Consider the following 23,747-nt stretch of genomic DNA (forward strand, 5'->3'; position numbering starts at 1 on the left):
CGACAAGTGGCGGTCGCTCGGTCAGTATAGTTTGCTTGCGGACTAAAGCCACAAAGTTTGTTTATATTTGTATTTTAGTTATGATTCACATATCTCAAGAGTGTCAAGAACAGATAGCATGGGAATATAGAATTCAGGAAAGCAGCACACCTATTATATTCAAAGATAAACTAACTAAATTAAGAATTTAATATGTAAAACTTACATTTATTTCAGCAGACACCAGATGGACCAAACCATTTTACTTCATACAAGGTGCAGACTTGCAAATGGGGATGATTCAAAGTTACGTGGAAAAGAACCCAGTACCTGGGTGGAAGAAAGAAATAGAATTAGGAGAGAGAGCAGTTGCTATAGTGAATCAGATGAGGCCAAAACCCAAGTTTTTTGTGATTTGTGGAGACTTATGCCATGCTTTTCCTGGTAAGAACTTTATGAATATTTTATTCAGTTGGTATTCATTTTGGAATTATAAGAAAATAATTATAAAATGCCACATATATGTGGACTCACAGGCATTTTATTTGAATGGAGAGTAGGCATTGATGTTATCTATTTATATTTCTGTTTCAGATCAACAGCCAGAAATTCGTAAGAAGCAGGAAACAGACTTCAAGAAGATTTTTGAAAAGCTGGATCCAGAAATACCACTTATTTGTTTGTGTGGTAACCATGATGTAGGCGACACTCCAACTACAGAAACAATTGATTTGTTAGTTTCTCTTTTAGCTTCACAAACACTATAACCATTGATATTATAGGGCATTTGAAAAATCATTAAACTCATGTTGTATATATATTGTGACATGTAGACACATTGCTAGGGAATGAGTTGACAAATACGTTTCTGTAGAGATGGATTCTTGGAAACCAAGACGTTTCCTTGGATTGAAAATGAAAGGTGTTTTCTGTTTGTCTGTCCTAAAATTATGTAGCAGGAGTAGTATATCAGATCAGGGCAGAATTGAGTCGTAGATCAGATCCAATTAGAGAGAGAGATACCAGAATGGACGTAGATCAGAATGGAGCCAGATGTAAGCAGTCATTTCTTGTGAATTTTTTTAAGTTATTGTGATTATGAATGATTGTGGAGGAGTGATTAATAAATCCAATTGTCAATCCAAACCCCATTAGGTTAGTGAAGCCCATAAATACGTTATGGTATATATGTATATTTACTTATTTTAATTTCTTCCTTTGGATTGCCTTTTCTTTGCTTCGACATGATTATTATTATGATGCATGCTGCTGCCTCTGTTCCTAGTTCTCAGATAGATGCAGTTCCATGCTAAAATTGCCTTTGCCTCACTGCATACTGAACATTTTTATGGCTATTACAGACAGTGATATCATGTACTTAACTTTGCATTAAGGATGTATAGAATTATATTTTCAGTTTGAGATGAAAATTTGGGAGAATTTTAAGAATTGAGACAATGACATTTTTCTTTACTAGAACAGTCACAATTTATAACACAGACACTTGTTCATAATGCATTAAAATGTTCCGCTTATTTCTTCTATGATATCTTTTTTTTTTTCGGTGAAAAGTGTTCATAAATCTTTGTATTAAAAAAAATCAGTTCTTATATTTTTTCACCAAGGGTAGAAAGAGGGGCAAGGAGATAGTTTTTTGTTTACAAGTGGACATATGGTTTACAGGTTACTTTAAAATTGAAAGTAATAATTTGTAGCTGTAACCACTTTCACAGGAGTCTGATGGTCCTGTCTATAATAAGGATAATAATACTGTAATACTTTTAAAATTCTCTTGATAATCTCTTAAGGTTGGCTTGCATTTTGATTTACATATTGTATCTAATTTTATTATTTATCTGGTTTGATAGTGTATGTTATATTTTAATTATAGGTTAATCATGTCAAGAGTGATTTTTTTTTCCTTGGCACTACAGCCCCAGTGGGCGTAGGCCTACCTCCATGAACTTCTCCGTTAACTTCGGGAGTGACTATTTATTGATGACAAATTCTAATCCTTTAGGCATTTGGGCAAAAGGATTTCAAGAATGATGTATTTTATGATGTGACTTGTTCAAGTGTTACTGTTTTAGCAATTATGAATGCCAAATAGAACGAATGACTGAATGATTGAATGACATTGAACAATATTTCAATATGGTTCTTGACAGGTACAGGTCCTCATTTGGCGATGACTTTTTTTCCTTCTGGTATGGAGGTGTGCGATTCTTAGCACTAAACTCACAGTATTTTGAAGATGCCTCAAAGGTACCAGAACTGGCGCAGAAACATGAAAAATGGCTGAATGAAGAATTGCAGCTTGCGAAACAGGAAGAGTCACGCGTAATTGTATTTCAGCATATCCCTTGGTTCCTGAGTGATCCTGATGAAGAGACCAACTACTTTTCCATAAAACCAAATATTCGAAAAGTCTGGTTGGAGAAGTTCAAGAATTCGGGTAAAAGACTTATCAAGTAACTCATTGCCTGAATATTATGTTATTTGATTNAAGTGTGTTACTGAGGTTATTTATGGACATTTTTAAAGTTAAACCGAAGACCTATCAGTAAATTAAGCAGATGGAGTGTGTATACATTTTTTTGGGCCCCTTTGTATTTAAGATAAGTTGGCACTAACTTTGCCGACAAGCGGCGGTTGTTCGGTCGGTATAGTTTGTTTCTGGACTAAAAGCCATGGAGTTTATTTTAGTTTGTATTCAAGATCCCTTTTCATGATATCTTACCATTTATACCTGGGATCTCTGAAGTTGTCTCACCTTGTGAAGTGACAAATAATATAAATACTTCATAAATTCAGGTTGTATGATAGTCACAGTGACTTTTTAATATTTGCTAATATTAACATAAAACAGCCTCTGTGACTGCTCTGTAATCTTCAGGCATTAAATATAGAGGAAGCTTCAGAGATCTAGGTATGAATGTTAAGATGGCATGGTATGGTATTTTTTAATATGGTTCTGGGAAACTGGCTTTGAAAAGGTTAATATAGCTGTTTTCTATTTTATATTCTTTATTAACTAATGAAGCTTTCATTTATGTGTGCATGAATGAGCATAACATAATGAAATATTTTGAAGAGTAGTACCAGTTTGAGACTGGAAGTATACATCATACTGTAAATCTTATAATGTTGTTTCAGAGAAGAGAGTTGTACCTCAGATATTAACTCTTTACTGTGCCATTGAAAATCACTGTATCGTGTCGAGCCATTTAATTTAAACATCATTTATGTTTTAATACATTCAGTGTGGCAAGATCCTTTTGGATGTGATGCCGTGTCACTTTTATATGCACCGATCTGCCAGACTACATGGGGTTGTCCCAGAAGAATGTAATCTTAATGTTTGCTGATATGAGGACTTCAGAAATTACTTGCATCAGTTACTGCTGCATTAGGCACAATAAAGTATATATTTTATTGAGAAAATTATAGAGAATTGTGACTGTTATAAATTTACTATGCCCTACTTCTTGCAACCACCACATTGACATTTGTATGTTGTTAGGGGTGGTACATGTGTTTGCTGGCCATTTACATCGCAATGCAGGTGGTTCCTACAAAGGGATGCCAGTTACTGTTACAACTGCCATGGGAGCACAGTTGGGTGATGATATGCCTGGCCTTCGTATTGTCAGAGTGTTGCAGAAGGAAGTTGAGCAGGTCTTCTATTCTCTGGACGAACTCCCCACAGTGATTGATCTGTAGATAACACCTAGTACTTGGTAAGTGTCATTACCTCAACACCTTTTGGGAACCCATTTGTTTGAAAACTGATGTTGGCTTCAGTCCTGTCATTGCCATCAAATAATAGCAACTGTGGTGGCAGCCATTATTATTATTACTACTACTACTACTACTACTACTACTGTTGTTGTTAAACTTTTCATTTATGACAGGTTTTAATGAAACTTGGTATGGACAGCGTGCCATTGGAGGCCACCCAACATTTATACCTTTTCAGTTCTCTGTTCAGTATACTGAAGGAGCTAGGATAGCTGGCGGTATAGTAGTGGGCTACAGGGTTAGATTCCCAGCAGGGGCAAGAACGTTTTCTTATTCTCCGTGGCTTCCAGACAGGTTTTTGGGCCCACCAATCCTCCTGTCCAGTGGATACTTGGGGCTGAAGTGGCCGGGGCATGAAGCTGACCACTCATCCCCATCTAGTGCCGAGGTTGAGAGTGGTGGAGCTATGCCTCCACTCCCCCTACGTATTCATGGCATGATGCTTAATTAAATACATGGACTACACCTTCTTTTTAACCTTCACTCAGTATGGTGACTAGGCTATGGGCTGGATGACTGGAGAGTTAGCGTTCTCTTTGCCACAGCATCCAGACTGGCTTTGGCCCCATAATGGGCAGTGAGCAGTGTGGACAACTTAAACTGTATCTAATGCCAGGGGTTAAGAAAGACTAAAGCTATCCCTCCACTTCCCCATGAATTCATTCTATGGTTGTTGAGTAAGCACAGAAATAACATTACTTTTTACCATCAGTAGTGGCTCTGTCAACTTGTGGGGCAGAAACAGTATCGTTTAATGCAAGGTCTTCAAAGAATCATCATCATCATCAGTAATCTGTCAGATGAAAGGTCCACAGTCTCTTCCAAAACAATTCCTCCACTTAATGCGATCTAGAGCTTTCTCCTTCAAATGACAGTATCCTCTTCTGTCCCCAAGGTCATCCAGCATCATCTTACATCTTCTTCCTTGTCTTCTTTTCACTTCTATCCGCCCCTCTATCTTTCCTTCAATAATATGCGATTTTAATTAAGGTTATGTCCTGTGGAATGTAAAATTTTTATTTGGCTTTCTGAATGTTAACCAAAGATAATGAACTATTTGAGTTTTGTGAAAGTTACACCTACAGATTATGTCAGAAAACTTTTTATATATGTTGAAAATTATGTACACAGTGGCGCAGAACTTTGAGTTTCTACTTGACAGCTTCCAAGCAATAGCAGAAGTCATGCACAAAGGAGGTGACTGAATTGTATATTTATTAATTTTTAATTCCCGATGATCTTTACATATAGACAGAAGTGATATAGAAGAAAATGAAGTGTCAGAACTGATATTTGCATTGCTGTTATCGGTATCTGTGCTTAAGGATCTACTGGATTGGGAATTAAAGTACAGAGTATGCTGTCTTTAGGACAAGGTCTTTGGAAATAACTGATTGGCAGAACAGGGGACATAAACATAATGCAACCAGCCATGCATGGTGTAAGCACTTTTATTATACAATTACAGCTGGCCAAACAATACCATAAATTGGCACATAAATCTCTGTAAAGATATTACATTCTACTAATATTAAACCATGAAATAGTTATATGAAAATACTGTTTATGATGTGAATAAATAATATACCATTTTACATTGCACCAGAGTACTGGTCTCATAGCTTCAGTAGTTGTTACCTAACCCACAGTGGGTACATCACTAATATAACCATAACAAAAGGTCCTTTAACCTGGAGGAAAGTACAGTTCCACTTATAGTTCATGATAACATCAGTTGCCTAGTTAAACAATAATATCTCTTGGTTATGACCGTCAACACCACAATAAAGAGGAGCATCTCGGATGAAGACAAAAACAGATACTTATTTAATATAAGCATGGATTTCTTGCCTGATGTTTTGACCTATGATTTAGATCATCATCAGGCATGTTCTGTGATCTGTAACCCAAGATATTAAAGTTAATTGATGCATATAGCATCAACCAATGCATACCGATTTATTGTTGTGTTGACGGTCATAAGCTATTATACACACAACAGGATACAATTTATAAAGTTTAAACAATAATGTATATAAGTTTCACAGTACCAGCTTTGCAACTATTAACAGAAGTTAATAACTGAAAATTCCATAATACTTAATATCTCCCTTTTCTTCATTCTATATCTGAGCTTCATGAGGAATTGTACATTTTTGTTCTAATGTAACATGTACTTCTTTGGTTATAGAGCTTCAAAATTATACCTTTAATCAATAAATGAACATAGTGAAATACAATGGAAGACACGATAAAATGTTATTCGGAGAGACATCTATATCTGTGATAATGTTGCATTTTAAGTTACAGAGAACATCAAAGGTGTGTCATATGCCCTCTTCCTTATGATACATTATATTGGTCACATTTACCTGAGGTACTATCTATCTGTGCTTTATGTGGGCAACTCCTTGCTATTATACATACCCACATGGAATGTCTGTTCCATGATAGAATGCTGTAACTACCATCTTCATGGCACTCTGTGTGACATCCTCGGAAACAATCGTCACAGTGTGACTTATGTTCTGACATTCAAAACTTTGTGTGCTTCTTCAAATCCATATAAACCCTGAAGATTGAGGCAGCAGATTCTTCCAAAATGTTGGGATCTTTCTACCAGACTATACGGTATCACATCCTCAAAGAAAATCGTTATCTAAACTAATTGTGAGTCTTTAACTGCAGTAATTTAATATTGTACCCAAATATCTATCGACCATTTGTAATTGTATAAAGCATATTTATAAAGCAATAGAAAAAGGAGATGCAACAAAGCCAAGAACATTCCTGGTTATATATTCCACTTCAGGGATCCAAAGTCGATAATCTCATTGTTAGATTATCTCAGTTTAAGGTCTGCCTCAAATCACTGCTTCCATCAGAAAACTTATGTGGGGTTTTCACTGTATACAATGTGATAATGGCAGAGAAAGCACTGTCATCTAGGTGAAGAATGGATACTTCTATGGGTAATAAATAAAACATAAATGGATGAAAAGATATTAACTATATCATAAACATTGTAAAATCTCAGAATGAACATATAAAGTAATGTAACATCTTAATGTAATACTGTAGCGTCTACAGCCGTTGGTATGCAATAACTGCGAGACAGGAAAATAAACAATGCTGTTACACAACCTGTTTCTGGGCAACAGTTAGGGTGAACACATTTGTATAGCAATGAATAAACACGCAGCAATAGAAGAACGGTGTTTTGTATGTGGTCCATGCCAAGAAGTTATAACCAGGACAGCTGGCGGTGGTCAAGCTTACAACCGTTCAAAGGACTAAGCTGTCGTTGTAGCATAAGATATAAAAGTTAGGCATGATCTGCTCTGTAAAGCCTGTACTGACAGAGGACTTCTGTGTGTTGTGCAAAAGGAAGAATTTTCAATAACATGTTATATGTGTGAAATGTACGCTTGCTGAAAAGCCAAGTGTATTTATAAGAGACAAACCCATCTTCTTGTAGGAGAGGATGTTACATAAGGACAGTTACAACAAGAGTTCAGTTGGAAAAAATGATCTCTGGTCGTGGGCCCCAAGGGGCCTGACACCAAGACAAACTGATTGGTGGTAAACCGCCAGTCATACAGTGACTTTGACTTGAGTGAGTCAGTTTAGTTCTGCAAAGGAGGCTATGAAGAGATAGCACTGTAGTTCAGTTTTGGAGCATTAGCCATAAGCAGTGACATGACCACAGAAGCTGAAGAATCTCCATTGTTGAGATCAGTTACCAGGAATTGACTAGTGAAAGCAGACTGAAAAGACTTACTGTGTAGTGATTTGTAGTGTGGAAATCAGCAATAGCATTGTAAGAGCTTGTAGTTCCAAGTTCATTCACCAATTCAGACCCCACTGATAGTCACCTCTAACACGTGACAATATATTTCCTGGTTAGTTTTCCTCTTTGATGATGGAGACTTTTAAAATGTTTTATGTGAGTCACATGTACACAGCCTCCTTAAAGCTTACCAACTGCATCGCTCATTACTGAAGCTTGCATTGGCAGATAACAGCCTTCACACTTCCCCCTGGCTTTCATCATCTTGGGAAATAAATCATGAATTAATTCAGTAAAATATATAATGGAGATTACAGTCTTCTGGGATGTAACATGGTATGGTCTGGTAGACCATTACCAACATTTTGGGAGGGGGGGGGCTGCTGCTTCTACCTTGGAGTAGAATAAGCTGAGTGTGGGAAAATATGGCACTTTTATGACTAGGATATGGACCCTGTGCTAGTCAGTAGTAGTTAGAATAGTGAATAGAGTTTTCCAGATGCTAAGTGACAAGAGAAGGTCTTGATTCTGATCTACACTGCTTTCTTCCATGTTCAGCTTACTGTTCTCTGAGCCAGGGTAGTGTAGTCAGGATAATGACTGCCTGCAGGCTGGATGACCAAGGGGTCAGAGTTTGAGTCCCAGTAGATCAGAATTTTCTCTTCCCCATATTGTTCAGACCGGCTCTGGGGCCCACCCAGACTCCTATCAAATGGGTACTGGGGGCTTCTTCCCTGGGGGTAAAGCAGACCACTAACCTCCAGCTAGTGCCAAGGTCCCCCATACGCCTTCATGGTGTAGTGCTTAATTAGTTAAGCACAGGGAAACTTTACCTTCTTCAGCTTATTGCTCTACTCCAGAGATGGAGGAGCAGGTTGCTCTGAAACAGTGATAACAATCTACCAGACTTCATGTTGCCAGAAGACAGTATCTTCATGGTCACTGTTATGAGAACCTCTCAGCATTGGGCAGAGAATCAACTGTCTGTTACTGTAATACTAAACGATGAGGCAGAATGTATTTTGAGGGAAATAGAATAGGCATTTAAAAGCTATGAGAACATTTGTAGAACTACAATTTTAAAATTGGGTAAATTTTATTTAATAAAATTGTTTTTTTTGTATCACTTGTTTCAGTTATATTATGCAAATTTTACATGATTAAATACAGTATTGTGTATATTTGCACCAAGCAGGGAAATTGGGAAGAAGGAACATCAAAAGCTGAAATATATAAAATACTGTCACGCACATGAGTTACTATAGATGGGGTTTGGATTGGTAACTGGGTTTATTAAACTATAGCACTATATAACTATATATAACTATATAACTATAGCACTATCACACACGCTGCAGTTCACTACAGCATGCTGTAGCTTCCTTAGCTTCTGTGTTCGTGTCCTTACTGGCCTCTGACTTATCTCACAACTCACTCCACTCAATAATTCCCAGGCTGGTGGTCATCTTGCACCAACCTCTTACTTTTCTCATTGCACCTCAAGCCTTTCTTCTAATGGCAGATGGCCCTTGTTATATAGCCTCGGCACAGACCACACAGAAAACACCGCTTCCAACAGTTCTTCTATTGTTGCGTGCGCCTGTTGCAGCCATTACCTAGCAGTGGCTGCTTTTAGCTGCTTATTTCGTGATTCTCGTCTAGCAACAGGTCTACATGTCACAATATAATTTATCAGGAGTGATCATGTTGGAGAGAAGTGCTGAAAACAATGAATGTGTTTTGAAATCTCACGTTTTCAAAAATTCTTGTTGTCGAAGAGGTTCCATCTTCTGGGATGTACTACCATGTAGTCTGGTAGAAGTCCACCTATGCTTTGGAGGACTGTACTGCTTCCATCTTCAGGGTTGAAGAGTAAACCAAACAAGAAACCAGGAAGAAGGTGGTAAGCTGAAAATTGAGGCAGTAGTGTCCTCGAAGACAGTGGTGTACTTCTACCAAAGTTGACATTATTATATCACAGAAGATAGTACTATTCATAGTCACCATTGTGAGAACCTCAAATTATTCTTGTTGCTTTACCTCAGAATTTAAGTATTTCAGTTCAAGTCACAGTTGTGCTTAGAGTTGGAACTTCGCCTTCTGGAAGTGAGGCTGTTATGTGCTTGTCCCCCCACACAGCTGCTGCATCTCTGAAAAAGAATTATGGATGCCACACAATCAGTAACAGCTAAAAGTAAATTAGATCTCTGGTGTCTGGTGAAAAGGTGGGAAGGCAGCCATTTAGTCGGGTCTCTTAAACAAAAGTCATTCGACTGAGTACATGCTTCCTTATCTTTTCATCGGACATGGGAACATACGTTTTCTGAAACAACTGTGTTTTGTTCGGAATACTAATATAACATCTTTAGAATGTTCTAAAACTGGTTTACTTGATGTTACTTACTGCATGCTTTTCTCTGGCAGGGTAGTGGCCTGATGCCACAGGAATATGCCAAGAAGCACAGACCATGTACGCAGTGGCCCAAGAAGAAATGCCATTGTACCATATGCAAGCCAGAAAAAATATGCAAATGCCATCTGCAGAAAGAGGACAACAACAAAGGGCAGGTGTTGACATAGACGATCCAGGAGGGAACAACATTTTCCCATAAGGTGGGACCTATACCTGCAACAACAGATTTAATATAACTTTACTTACCACATTTGGAAATATATTCCTTCACTCAGAATTATTGGGTTTTTGGACTTTGTCCATCGTCTGGTATCCTAAAATCTAGAGAACTGCTTTTTAGAATACTGGACAGTGAACAAAATCCAAAAAATCCACTAATTCTGAGCGTCAGAACCATTTAGAATCCATGTCTTCACTTTATTTACCCCTTCAAGATCAAAGTAATCATGAACAAATAAATTCTTAAGAGGAAATCAGAACAGTCGGATCATAGCGACATTATACAGCTGGCTGTTTTCTTCTGGGCTGTGACACCTTGCAGTTTTTGGGGTGAAATGGTTAGGGTGAGGATGTGCTGCATTCTCACTGTAACCACAAGGTTCAAATTCCTATATGCTGTGATGCTGACGTGCACTTCTCTAAGTTCTGAAAGGGTATAAACCATAAAATGCACTGATATAATTTTGACGTAATGAAATGAACTGTTATACGAGTATTTCACATGTTACAAGATATATTTAGACACATAAATGAGCTATGTAGCAAAAAAATATCATAAAGTGTATATTATAATCTGTATTATATGGATTTGTTAATGGCCAGATTATTATTATTATTCAGGACATATAATCCTGCTGTAGTTGGCTGTGGTATTCACAGCTGGTACCAAGAGAAGGAACTGAGGATGTTTTTGGAACTGTTTGTGATACATGTTCTAGTAAAAGCTGAATGGAACAAAAGAAATTAAGAGGTAAAATAATGAAACAATTTTACAGATACAAAATGTTCTGTGTTCTGGACACAGTGATCAGTCACATAAGATATAAAATGTTACTGTTACTATTATGAAACAAAGATCATGTTTACCTCATATCCACACATTGAGCGAGGATCAAAGTCATTGGAAGTTGAAATGTACACATCTGAAACAGGCAAAAATATTGAAATGAAATTTGTCCTGAAAGTTATTACAGCCATTTCTTGGTGTCTAGTTTCTAGCTTAACTGTAACATGAACCATGTCCACATTGTAAGGTCCATTATGATTATTTGTTTTACCAACCAATTCCCCGTTATGGCACCACCCTCCAGTCCTTTTCAGCTTAATTTTATGGGGAAAGTATTTCCGTTATATTCATACAGATAACACAATAACACAGGTTTCATCTATAGTCAAACCTCATATTGTGTTTGTTAATCCACGAGAACTTCTAGCTGCAGAATATGGGGGTTTGTGCCATTTACTGTTAAATATTTCCTTAATCTCTAACGTCTTACTGAAACACAGACTTGCAGATGAAAAAGGATTTCACACATGGAGAACCATATAGTTCTTGGACCATTCACTGCTGACTAGGTCGAGTGTGGGGATGCCACATCAGTGCCTTTATGGTCAAGATGCTTCAGAATTCTCCAATGTAAATTGTGCAACATTTGATATTACACAAGTTTATGTGATGGAATTTTTGTTCTTGTTAAATTGTATAATTCAGTCCATTCACCTCTGTAGGCTGTGGTGTCACTACTTTTGAGTCATGTTACAGTTGTTTACTGAGATAATAGTATTACAATCATTTTTTCCCCCTTTGAGAAAATGGATGGTACCAATGTGATGAAGTGTGAAGGGAGGGGGGGGGGCAATTTTTTAAGCTTTTACAAAATATAAGCCAATAAATTTATGTTAAAGCAGAAGGTTTATCTTCATTTTATCTTCCATTATTCCAACAGTTTTTATTGCTTTCATTTCATGTGTTTTAAAAAGTATGTGCATGTATGCCACATGATTAAGTATAAATATAATTACCATTAAATACATATGAACTACCAACCTGCAAAAAACCGTAAGCGTAGGTAAAGGATCCTGGAAGGTATGCACCATTGACGATAGTTCCCCAAGCAAATATGATCCCTGTGTGACCTTCGATCACTTCCCCAATGGACCACGGGCCTTGAAGATTGAGGAGAGGGAAACAAAATTGATATAAATTTCAGTTTAGAGTGTTATTATCAGCACTTTCTCACCACCAAGATTAACAAGTGAAATTCACACAGAACTAAATTTCATAAAAATGCAACAAATAGGCCATATCACGAAGATGAATGTGACTTCATGTAGTCTTGCAGACCGTTACCAATCTTTTGGAGGAATCTGATGGAGGCAACAGATTCATCTAAAACACTGGTAACAATCTGTCAGACTAGATGGTTATCACACTCCAGAAGATATAACTTCAAAATTTGATTGTGCCATATCTGAGGTGGTTAGATGCCAGCTTCCCACTGCAGCAGCCTGGGCTCAAACCCAGGTCATGTGAGATCTGTGGGGGATAAAATGGCGCTGGACAGATTTTCTGCGAGTACTTCAGTCTCCCCTGCCAGTTCCCATTCCACCAATATATATATATATATATGTGTGTGTGTGTGTGTGGTATATGAGTAACGTGATGTATAATTAGGAACTTACCTACTGTTAGGTACAGTGCATACAGCACCAAGGGATAAAACACCCGGTCAACTGTTGATAAAATCCAGAGTTTGCGAATCCAGTTTTGGAAGAAGCAGATAGACACTCTAGGCCTGTAGTGCTTACGAGCTGAAATATGCCCCCCCCCACAAAAAGGGGGGGAGGGGGAACAGATTACTGAGGTGTCTTTGGGAAACAGGAATAATGAAAACTGAACCACCATTTTACAGCTAATAATGATGACCTGCCACAACAATGGAAATCAGTACCCTCATGTACATGGTAGTTGGTTTCTCAAGAATACATAAATCAGGAATCTCTGCTTTAAAAATGAGGTTCCATTCCTGAACTTGTATTTTTGTATTGTATTTGTTACTGTGGTTACTTCCTCCCCTTCCCTCATACGGTAATACGTACCTCTGACCAGTCTATGAAGATACTTCAGTATACAGAGTGGCAAGACACAAAGCGTGAGCATCGTGCCAAAGAGACATTGGAACTGGAAAAATAATAAACACATTATAGAATTACTTTACTTACTTACTTACTTACTTTTGGTTCTCCACTCATGTAACCCTATAGAAAATAACTGTCGATTTTATTGTCAGATGAATAAATGTACTGGAGAAAGAAAAGAAGTTGCTGAAATGAAACATACCAGAAATATGTGACATGTGGTAGCATAGTTGGTTGTGGCACTATGCTACAAGCTGGAAGGTCACAGGATCGAATCCGGACAAGGTCATTGGAGTTTTTCAATTTACCTAATCCATCCAGCTACACCTCAGTCTCTAACAGAAATGAGTACCAGGATTCTTCCTGGGGGTAAAGGGCGGCCAGCGCGTAAGTCTCACAACCTCATCGCCATCCAAGAGCTGATTGTCTAGAGAAAATGTGGGAGCCTCAACATCTCACAACTGTATGGGCCTCCACAGCCTGTTACAGGGATACCTTTACTTTTACTTTTACCAGAAATATTCCACAGAAAGACCAAAAATGTAGTAGAAAAAAAGAGGTAAGAACAGTGTAAAATGAGGACAGAAGAGATTACCAAGAAACTGAAGAATAAAGATATACAGAGGAGCCCAAAAATATGCATACACACCATTCCACTGCCATTCGATAAGGTGGCTCTGGCATTCATGTGACTGGCACCATCTTTTCAGAGATTATCACACTACATATCATACATTACATTTCAGTTCAACTTTGAACATATCCATAGATAACCTCTATTAAAATGTGGGAAATGTCTGATTGTTAGAGGAACTGCTTCAAATAAGAACTTATAGGCTGATGATGAGGATGAAATCTACCAGTAACTACATGACTAAATTGAAGACGATGAAGAAAGCAGTCTTCTGGGATTTGGCACCGTGTATATGTGGTGTTAACCGACGTTTCGGAGGAACGTATCGCCCCCATCTTCAGGGTAGAAGAAAAAGTATAAGAAATCTGCAAGCGACAACACCGTGAGAAACGGTAAAGCGGTCTGCTTGTTGTTGTCGCTTGCAGATTTCTTATACTTTTTCTTCTACCCTGAAGATGGGGGCGATACGTTCCTCCGAAACGTCGGTTAACACCACATATACACGGTGCCAAATCCCAGAAGACTGCTTTCTCCATAGTCACCGCCGTGAAAGCCTCAAATCTTACATAAATTGAAGACGTTTATCCTATGCGACTGTGAGGCCATAGCTTATTTAAGATTTCATCACCTGAGTAAGTTCTTCATGGAACCAAGTGACTTATGACACCCCCATAAATAAAGTCCTACATTTCATTCAAAGTGTAGGATTAATAAAGGGTTAATCCAAAGGGAAGCACAATAGATCACTGAAGGTCATGGTGCAAGGGCTGGATTTTATGGCCCACCCCTTACACATGTACATACACATACAAATTGAAGACATGTGGAATGAACAGGGTGCTTTCATAGCACAGTATGAAGTGAATGAAGTTACAGTAGGTCAAAGTATAGCTTTGATAGATTTTCTTAAGGCTAGAGAGAATAAGAAATGAAAAAACTGGAATTTTAACATAAATACCTTTACAGTAAATTGATACATAACAGAATAAAATGTATATGTTTAAGAATTAATGAAGAGGATATTGCAGAGAAGGTTTTCAAGATGAAATTGAAAGGACACTGGTCAGAGGAAGAGAGAGATCAAGACAGGAACTGGTTAGGCAAGATAAAAGGAAGGACATAGGAAGAATTGAGGAGGAACTTTGGTTGTCAGATGACCCACAAGAAATGGAGATGTCAAAGGAAGAAGAAGGGAATGGTGAACCAAGAAATTGCATACATCATGGAAAGTGTCCAATTGGAAGACCAACACAAGTGGAATAATATTAATTAAGACAAAACTTGGCGAAACTGGCTGTGAGGATGGGAGAATCATAGAGCTGGTTCAGGACCATGTCCAGCAGCAGATTGTTGGGTGAAGTATCTTCAGATTGCACTTCTGCATGTTAATCTATTCAGCAATATATGTATACTAGGAATGCTTTATCATCACAACTACGGTATTTAAATATGAAAACAAATCTACGTTATGCTCTGATTTTCATGAATTACTGCTGAGATTATGCACTTTTCAGAACAGAAAATAAATCAGGGTATTGCTGTATGATGATTACATGAAATCGTTATTTTGAGAGTACCATATTTTGTGCAGAATAATATATTTGTTCTTTGCTGAACATTTTCTGAAATCTTCATGTCTTACAGTCCAAAGTTACAGCACATCTTTCTGAAACTTTTCCCTCAGAAATCTGAGTGTCTTATACTCCATTGCCTCTTGGTTAGCAAAATGCAGTAAATATCTGTCACTAAACTGACCAGTCTGAGAGGAATGATGGTGCTCCCACTATTAACAAATGCCAAATAATAACCAAACATGGAAGTGACAAAGCCACTCAGTGTGGAGTATTGAGTTGTCAGATTTCTTACCACTAAACTGATGTTTGACATAAGAGCAAGTCTTGGAAGTAGTCGGAAACTCATTCGAGAACCATCCAAGGAGAAAGGCTGTGTGGTGAGTTTCTCTCGCCCCGCCTCATCCTTTATTAGAACCTGCACAATAAGAAAGAGTCATCAGTCTTTTGTTATCCATGATATGTACTGGCCGTCTTCGTGCACACAATCTCACTTGTCACTTCACTACATGTTTCAGCATCACTGTGCCATCCTCAGGTGTGTTATTTACATTAAACTATTGCACTGTTCGTCATCATGTGTCGTTTATAAAATGATTTAAAATGTAAATTCTTCATGTACTATAATAAAATTTATATATATTAAAATTTGTTAAGATTTATCATCTTATACGTCTTATTTCAAACTCGTGTATTATATCATTCTTCCGCTATGGGAGTCATTCTTCCTATATTTTGTGTATACTGTGTCTTGTGATGTGTTCTTCTTTTCTGGCTGCGTGTGGTCTTTTGTTATGTAGAACAGCATTAGAGGTAATCACTGTAGCGCGGTAGATGTCCTGACATTCATGAGTAATATGGGTCTTAGTGTACTCTGCCGTCTGGACTTCATCCGGTATATTAAAACAAGAACACAGAGTCTCAGGAGCCGGATGTGCTCCCATCAGCTAAGGCATACCTACTGAGATAGATCGGTCAGATAAAGCTAATCCCAGTGGTCGGGACAGGAGCAGATCCATCACCTGAAATTTGTTTTAAGAATACTGGAAGCTGGATAAAGCACAGTGTAATCAATTATCATGAGAACCCTTAAAAACTGGATTAGACCTTGGCAAGTCTATGATGCACTTCATTTAATTTTAATAGCCGAACTTTCACACTGAAACATCTATGTTCATGTTATTTTAATAACCCATTTTTTTAGATGTTTTATGACAGGTGCCTGTAGAGCATGTTATCATTTTATTATTTTCATTGGTTGCATCCTGTTGAGTCTCAGACATATATAATATGTAAGAACTATGCTATCGTCAACACAAAAAATATTTCAATATTACAACATGTCGCAGTAAATAAAGATCTACATGTAATATTGTAATATTTGTTGTGTTGATGGTTGCATAGTTCCTACATATTATATATATCATTTTATTACTTTTATCACATGGCAAGACTCAAAATAAAACAGTTTTAATCTCAGGCCCTCCTTCAGTGTAGAATGCTGAGCACGACTCATCATGATATAGTCGCCATTAAAGCTTGCAGCTTTATCTACAAGGCTCCTTCAGGCAAAATGTAATAGCTTCACATATGTTCGCTAGACAGGAGGCAGAGTGAGGGTGTAGTATGCAAGCACTGCTTGGCACTCGCCGCCAGGTGGCGACTATGTCATTATGAGCAGTGCTCTTCAGTCCACACTAAGGGGTTAACAGTGTGACATTTACATAGTAATATTATAAGATATTTGAGTATGGATTCATGTATGAAATGTCGGCTAGTAACAGTTGATGTGCTTCTAAATCCATATACATTATATATTCGGTGTTTTATTATTAAGAACAGTCAGGTGAAATCTTACATGTATTTCATGAATACCCCTTGCATACAGGTTGGGGTTCCAGGGATGCACATATAAAGGGCCCAAAATATGTGTACAATTCTGCCAAATACTGTCATCCACCTTCACTTGAACACTCTCAATAGGTGACAGAGAAAAGCCTAAAATCCTGTGGAAACAAATCAGGAGTCATGCTTTAATAATATTACGTCATTTAGAACATGTGAACAGTTATTCACTAAATTAAAATTCATAATATTTGGGGAAAATAATATATTGCCTCTATCTGTCTCTTGATTGGGTCTACTAACAACATTCATTATATACCAGATTCCACTAAATATGGGAACACTAGATCACAGTCTCACTGTACTACAATGCAACTTTCAATTTGAAGATATAGACTGTTGAAACTGTTTCAGAATCACCTCAAATGGTAGGATTTTGTATGATCAGTATTAAAGACTCAATTTCCATTAACAGAATGTAAGATTGTTATATTTTAGCGTCCTGTTGCACTGATTTAAGTTCATGATTTGTTTAATCCGTCTTGCAGTGCGTACACTTATCTATCTTCTTCTCTCACTCTCTCACATACCCAGCAGACCCAACAGCATAACGCACGCAGTCGCGAGAACAAGACGCAACAGAAACACAATACACACGATAGGGAAGAAGAGCTCCAACAGAGTAGGATGAGCATGACTGGCGTAATAAGATACGACATAGCGATCGGGAATCCTGAACAGTTTTAATATTTTTACGATTGACATTTGTCAATATATATGATGGACATATATTTTAGTTATTTTAAAGTGAAGACAAGGCATACAATGTACTAGTTTGACGTGAATTGAGTAGCACCTGAAGATGGCATTTTTATGCCGAAACATGTAGTGAGAGTGAGAGAAGAAGATAGATAAGTGTACGCACTGCAAGACGGATTAAACAAATCATGAGAATGTAAGATTTGAGGTTTTGACAGTGGTCACTATGAAGAAAGCAGTCTTCTGAGATGTGGCGCCGACATTTCGGAGGAACAGACTTGTTGCACCTGCTCATGCTGGTTCACTTGTGGATTTCTTCTTGTCTTCTACCCTGAAGATGGCGGCGATACATTCCTCCGAAATGTCAGTTAACACAATATCTACATGGCGCCACATCCCAGAAGACTGCTTTCTCCATTAACAGAATTCATTGTATGACGTTTCTTGCAGTGACCTCCAGTTGAAAATACCTGATGTGAGTAGAATGCGAGATCATATGGAGAGGTTCCCGAGTGGGTATTGCGAACAAAGCATGTTTAGGATTGGTCACCAGAACAATAGGCCATTCCCTGTGCTTCAGATCAACAAATGAAAACATTCCATGATCTACTGCCAGAAGACGATACCTGCAACAGAAGAATATGCCTGTGACACTGTTTCTGGTGTTAGCTCTGCTACCCTATTACATGATACCAACAGCACAGTATTTACATTCATATTTAAATTATTGGATTTGAGGTTAACTATTAAAAATACTGGCTTCTAGGTTTCTAACATCACATAGTTTTGGCACAGACCAACAATTCATAGGAATATATTGCCAGTGTTCAGGATTGAAGAGTAAGCCATGGAAGAACCCAGCAGAAGCAAGCAAGAAGCTTAGTTTGGCTTACTCTTTGGCGATATGTTTCTCTGAAATGTCAGGCTCTCTCCAAACAGTCCGGAAGACACAGATGTTTATGTTTGAACTGTTTAATGAATTTGGGATTTAGATTAAAATAGGATTCTCTGAATGTCCGTAGAACAGTGGTTGGTTCAACAGGTAAAATCCCATTATGGGGGCATGGCAGCAAGTATGTGAATTTACAGACAAATGAGTGGGAAAGGAGACAGATTTTATATCTGTTATTAACACCAAACTAGTTATCTGCTGCATTGTCTAACTGGGTCTCTACTTTCTACTCACATCCGGTTGTCCTTCCAGTCACCCAATTCCAGCTCCAGGAAACCAGCTTGCTGGAGTGTGTACATACTGGGGACCATTCCCCCCAGAGTGTGATAGTGTCCACATACATACACAATTGATTCAGGATATTTTGAAATCAAAGCTCTAACACCATCTGAGCCTGTAGTAAGGATACATGATGTGGGGTAATGTCCAAACCAGATGGTGTGATTACTTCCTTTTCTCTTTGCTTCATCTGATAGTTTCTTAACATGGTCCATTTCTTCCTGAGACAGCACACCGACAAAGTTAAATGGGCGGCGTGGCCCTGGTTCCAAACAAGCGTCCATTCCGATGAAGGAATACGTTTCACCTCCTTTCTTTATCTGATACATATATGACTTAGGATGTGCTTGTCCCTGTATGGAATAATTACGGTAATAGTTCTGTTTTGATGTCAAGCTTGGGACATTGAAATTATCTGCAATAAAAACAAAAATTTAAGTTTAGTGAAGAGAGAATAATTAGGGCGGCCGCACCCCAATAGTGTCAAGACAAGCATCAAGACAGACAGAAGACGCAGTCCTGCTTCATTCGTGATTGATCAGTATGAAGCTGATGTCACCATCAAGACTCAGACCAGTGTGCGGCGGTTTTCACAGTCCATTTCAACTGTGCTCCTTTCTTTGCGTCATGTCACACATCGTGTCTTGACTGTTACATGTCTTGACGCATGGCGGTGTATGGCCTACCTTACTGTTTTGAAAGGTAGAAACACTGCAGACAGGGAGAAAGTGTGAAATAGACAATATGTGATTGTGTCAGGTACTTGATTTGTACCATGGTTTCCTCTTATGTCAAGCCACACAGTTTTCTCTGTCACTCTACATGCTTGCAAAACATCCTTGTACAATTCCCATTCTTGAACGTATTGACGAGATCCCATGTTATCTTCAGACTTCGCATCTGTCAAGTCACCTGAAAGAAAAAAATTATAAACTGAATATTACTTTACAAAAACACAATGAACAAATTTTATGGCATACCAATAGATAATAATGAAAAGGCTGTGATGCTGAGCATCAGCAGTGCATTCTTGTGCCTTGGCTACACAATGGACGGGTCCATTATACACTGCCTGTCATTTGACATATTCAATGGCCTTAAACTTTATGTTTCAAGCTCGCATATCGAAACTCTGATGTTTCACTGCATGGTCAGTCACCTGTTTGTAGAAACTGCAGTAAAATATCATTAATATGTTACAATCACCTCAAACACCTCATTTCCACAAATAAAAAAATGCACGTGCGCACACATACTATACAGCGAAACTACCATTTAATGTTCCCCAATTTCTCAAATTAAAGTTTTCCCTCATTTAACATTCAATTTCAATATCACAAGTCAGCAGTCTCATTATAAATTTTCTCCAGTCAAGCTTATGCTCAGTTGAGTGTGTGAATCCGCTACTCCCCAAAGAATCCTTAAATAGAGTTTTGTTATATATATTACTTTTGTAAAAGCTGTAAGATAAAGCAGGCGAATTAATGCTGATTTGTTTAATTTTCATCACAGTTCTTGCAACATCACATTTAAAAGATCTGAACACTTTTTTTTTTTAACCTAGAATATCATTTACTTATTAACTTAATGTAGCACCACAGCAAATAGATGTATGGAGGAGTGGAATATAACTCCATACAGTGTTAATCATTGTACTAAATGGAATCAGTGGGCCACATTCAAGTTCTGGCCACTGTAAGCCCCCCACAGAAAATAGCCTGTGGTACCCTATGGATAACTTGTATAAAGCGCAGACACTTGCAGATCTTTCATCTCTTTCCTGCCTGTAATGCAAACAAGTCCTCATACCTGACGCCAGGACTATGGTAGGCTTAATAGCATTCAGTGTTAGGTCACAGAATTCCTTTAGTTCAGTCACACGAGATTCATCATGGAAAATGCTAATGTGGATATCAGAGATCTGAAACAAAGAGAAACTAGTAATATTAAGCAATTTAAAACAGCACTGAAGCATTACTTACTTCCTCACACCTTCTACTTCAGAGATGAATATTTCAATATAAACAAACAGTAAAATGTAAGGTAAATTTATCCCTATGGGCCATGAGATGTCAAGGCTCCCACATCAGCTCACAGATGGCAGTGAGGTCAGCCTTGCGTGCCGGTCGGCCTTTACCCTCCAGGAAGATTCCTGGTACTCATTTCTGATACAGGCTGAGTCTACCTCAGGGCCATAGTGCAGCTGGAAGGATTAGGTAAATTGAAAAAATCCACCTCATTGGGACTTGAACCTGTGACCTTCCAGTTTGTAGCACAGTGCCTCAACCAACTATGCTACTGCATGCCCCCTAAACAAACAGTAACTAGTATCAATTATAGACTAAAGTATACCCCGAAGCATGTTACTGTATCATTTTGCTTACCTACAGACTGTGCTGTATGTATCCAGTTAGCATGGTAATATTAATACTGTATTATAATCTTATTAACTTTCCAAGTAAAATTATTATCATACAGATGTTATGTATTTGTACTTAACTTGTTCCATATCCAGTGGTGTCAACCTGTACTTGGATTTACGGAATGTAAATAAATTCAAATCTCCCTCAAACTACGCACTTTCCCTGCCAGTCTATCTCTTCTGCTCACAAAAATACTGGCAGTGATAACCTTAGCTAGTAACAAGCGCTTTGTCTGCTTGGCATATGATATACAGTAGTAGGAAGGGAGGGGGAAATCTCAAGCACTGTTATCCCCACCCTCTCCATGGACTTCTTTCTGCAGCCTTAGCATAGTGTAGCAGTCAGATAGTTAAAGAAAGTATGGCTAAATCTTATGACAAGCTTATATCTCGAACAATTTCGTCTTCTGGGATGTGGCACCATGTACATATTGTGTAAACCGATGTTTTGGAGGAACACATCGCCTCCATCTTCAGAATATAAAAAAATCTGCAGTGCAGCCACCTGCTCACTCTGGTTCCTTGCTCATGGATTTTTATGTCCTGAAGATGGAGGCAATACGTTCCTCCGAAACGTCGGTTTACACAATATGTACACAGCACATCCAAGAAGACAGCATCCTTCACTGTCACTGCCATGAAAACCTCAAATCTTACAAGCTTGTGTTTGATTTAGAAAAAACTTTTTCTATGTAAAAGCCCAATACACTATCTCAGCCTGAACAAGGTAAATACCATTATTTGATTCAAGTTTTAAGTGATACAGTCTAATATCCTAATATATTACGGACTTCTTCAGTTAACAGCTGTTTGTCCTCCTCGACCTTCAACATGAAATTCTTCTGTATCTTTCATCACCACAAACAGGTCCCCTGCTGCTGGAATCTATCATAAATCTAGCCCTTGTGCATTTGAACCAGTGAAATTTAAACTGCCATCTCTTTCTCTCCATGAAGTAAATGTTTCCCAGGGTCAGCTCATTCAATATCAATATGATTAACAGAATAACTGATTATCAAAATTTGTAACTTGTTTCATTTGTTCACTGGAAACATTTTTGTGCCTGCAAAGTTACCTTATGTCAACACTCTTTAAAGTCAACAAACGTTTTAAAGGAACATGTCGCCTCCCTCTTCAGTCCTGAAAAATAAGCCAAGCTCTGCTTGCCACTTGCTTCGTGATGGTTTCTTACTTGGGGTATTCTTCAGAATATGATTGATCTACATTGCACAATGATAGAATTGTGTTTTCTCTAATTCATTTTAATTCCCCCTGCCCCTGGTAATTAAATCAAGTGCTACAAAGACAGTAGAATAAGAGGAAGAAAACAATTTGAAATTGTTTTCATAAATTCATATCTAAAACATTAAAATGTTTTGCCTAAACATGAAACCCTATTGCATCATCCACAAACAATAACTAAATGCCCCTAGAAATATACATCTTAGTTGATGCCAATAAAGCGAATTAGTTTTAAATGAAATGGGATCAAAGGTACATATATTAACCAACCTTAATAAACATTTAACTGGTTATTATTTTATTGCACAAACCTGTATGAACCATATTAAATGTTCTGATGACTTTCCTATCGTTACATTATTTGTTCTTTGGTCGGCGTTTAGTTCAATGTCGTTCATTCGTCTTGATGAGACTGGAACCCGGGCATTTTCGCCCACAGAAATTAAGTTTGATATATTGGCAACGAATACAGACAACATAAGGGCGAAAACAAGAAATATTATTGCAGTTTTCGAATTTGGCATTTTGCTGTAAAAAAATACTGCTTCCGATCTGACGTGCTGAAGTTCGTACTACACATACTCAACTTTTCTCAACACGACATATTAATTTCGAAGGAGTCCCTTGAAACCTGAACGTTTTGTTCCCTTCTGCCGCGGACTAGTAATTACTCCTACGAACAAGTTGCTCTAACGTCGCCACTAACCTAGCACGTCCTAAACGGTATTCTTACGATTTGAAACACTGGGGAACTGCGGAATACACACAACGTGTGGGGCCCACAGCTGATCCATCACATTCCGTAACCTGCTAGCCCTGCAGTGCCCAAAGCCGCTTAGAATGGCATGTACGTGAACTTCGAGAACTATCAACAAACATTCGGTTGTCTTCTGCTAATCCTCGATAGTTAGGTCTGCCAACA

The 23,747-nt window shown here is 38.0% G+C and overlaps 2 protein-coding genes across 4 annotated transcripts; one reads left to right on the top strand and one right to left on the bottom strand.

Moving 5' to 3' along the window:
* Window positions 1-191: 191 nt before the first annotated feature.
* On the top strand, window positions 192-10,074 carry LOC111864558 (serine/threonine-protein phosphatase CPPED1; the record flags this gene model as incomplete). The annotated part of the gene is made up of 5 exons (XM_023851904.2): window positions 192-423; window positions 574-712; window positions 2,148-2,434; window positions 3,503-3,719; window positions 9,995-10,074. Coding segments are annotated over 4 exons (858 nt in total), but the record flags the coding sequence as incomplete, so codon positions are not given.
* LOC111864551 (transmembrane protein 62) lies at window positions 9,186-23,737 on the bottom strand. Of its 3 annotated transcripts, XM_023851878.2 has the most exons (14): window positions 23,137-23,737; window positions 20,971-21,082; window positions 19,936-20,073; window positions 19,117-19,576; window positions 18,401-18,556; window positions 17,185-17,332; window positions 15,622-15,744; window positions 13,083-13,164; window positions 12,666-12,794; window positions 12,031-12,149; window positions 11,070-11,125; window positions 9,975-10,196; window positions 9,611-9,720; window positions 9,186-9,290 (listed from the first exon to the last, which is right to left on the bottom strand). In XM_023851878.2, exons 1-13 carry the CDS (start codon window positions 23,347-23,349, stop codon window positions 9,633-9,635), a joined length of 2,046 nt encoding a protein of 681 aa, XP_023707646.1. In that variant the 5' UTR covers window positions 23,350-23,737; the 3' UTR covers window positions 9,186-9,290; window positions 9,611-9,632. The 3 variants fall into 3 exon arrangements, with proteins under 3 accessions (XP_023707646.1, XP_023707645.1, XP_023707647.1); XM_023851877.2 differs by having other exon boundaries at window positions 9,186-9,720; XM_023851879.2 differs by having other exon boundaries at window positions 9,186-9,720; window positions 23,532-23,736.
* Window positions 23,738-23,747: the final 10 nt, after the last annotated feature.

This window comes from Cryptotermes secundus, unplaced genomic scaffold (genome assembly GCF_002891405.2).
Source record: "Cryptotermes secundus unplaced genomic scaffold, Csec_1.0 scaffold2344, whole genome shotgun sequence".
Lineage (NCBI taxonomy): Eukaryota > Metazoa > Arthropoda > Insecta > Blattodea > Kalotermitidae > Cryptotermes > Cryptotermes secundus.

Excerpts from the sequence above, each read along its gene's own strand:
- LOC111864551 (XM_023851878.2), bottom strand. The coding sequence starts at position 23,349 with ATGCCAAATTCGAAAACTGCAATAATATTTCTTGTTTTCGCCCTTATG. Across the intron at positions 11,126-12,030 it reads ACGCTTACGGTTTTTTGCAG|ATGTGTACATTTCAACTTCC; the intron begins GTTGGTAGTTCA and ends TGCCTGTTTCAG. Across the intron at positions 10,197-11,069 it reads GCTCAATGTGTGGATATGAG|GTATAGGTCCCACCTTATGG; the intron begins GTAAACATGATC and ends CTGTTGTTGCAG.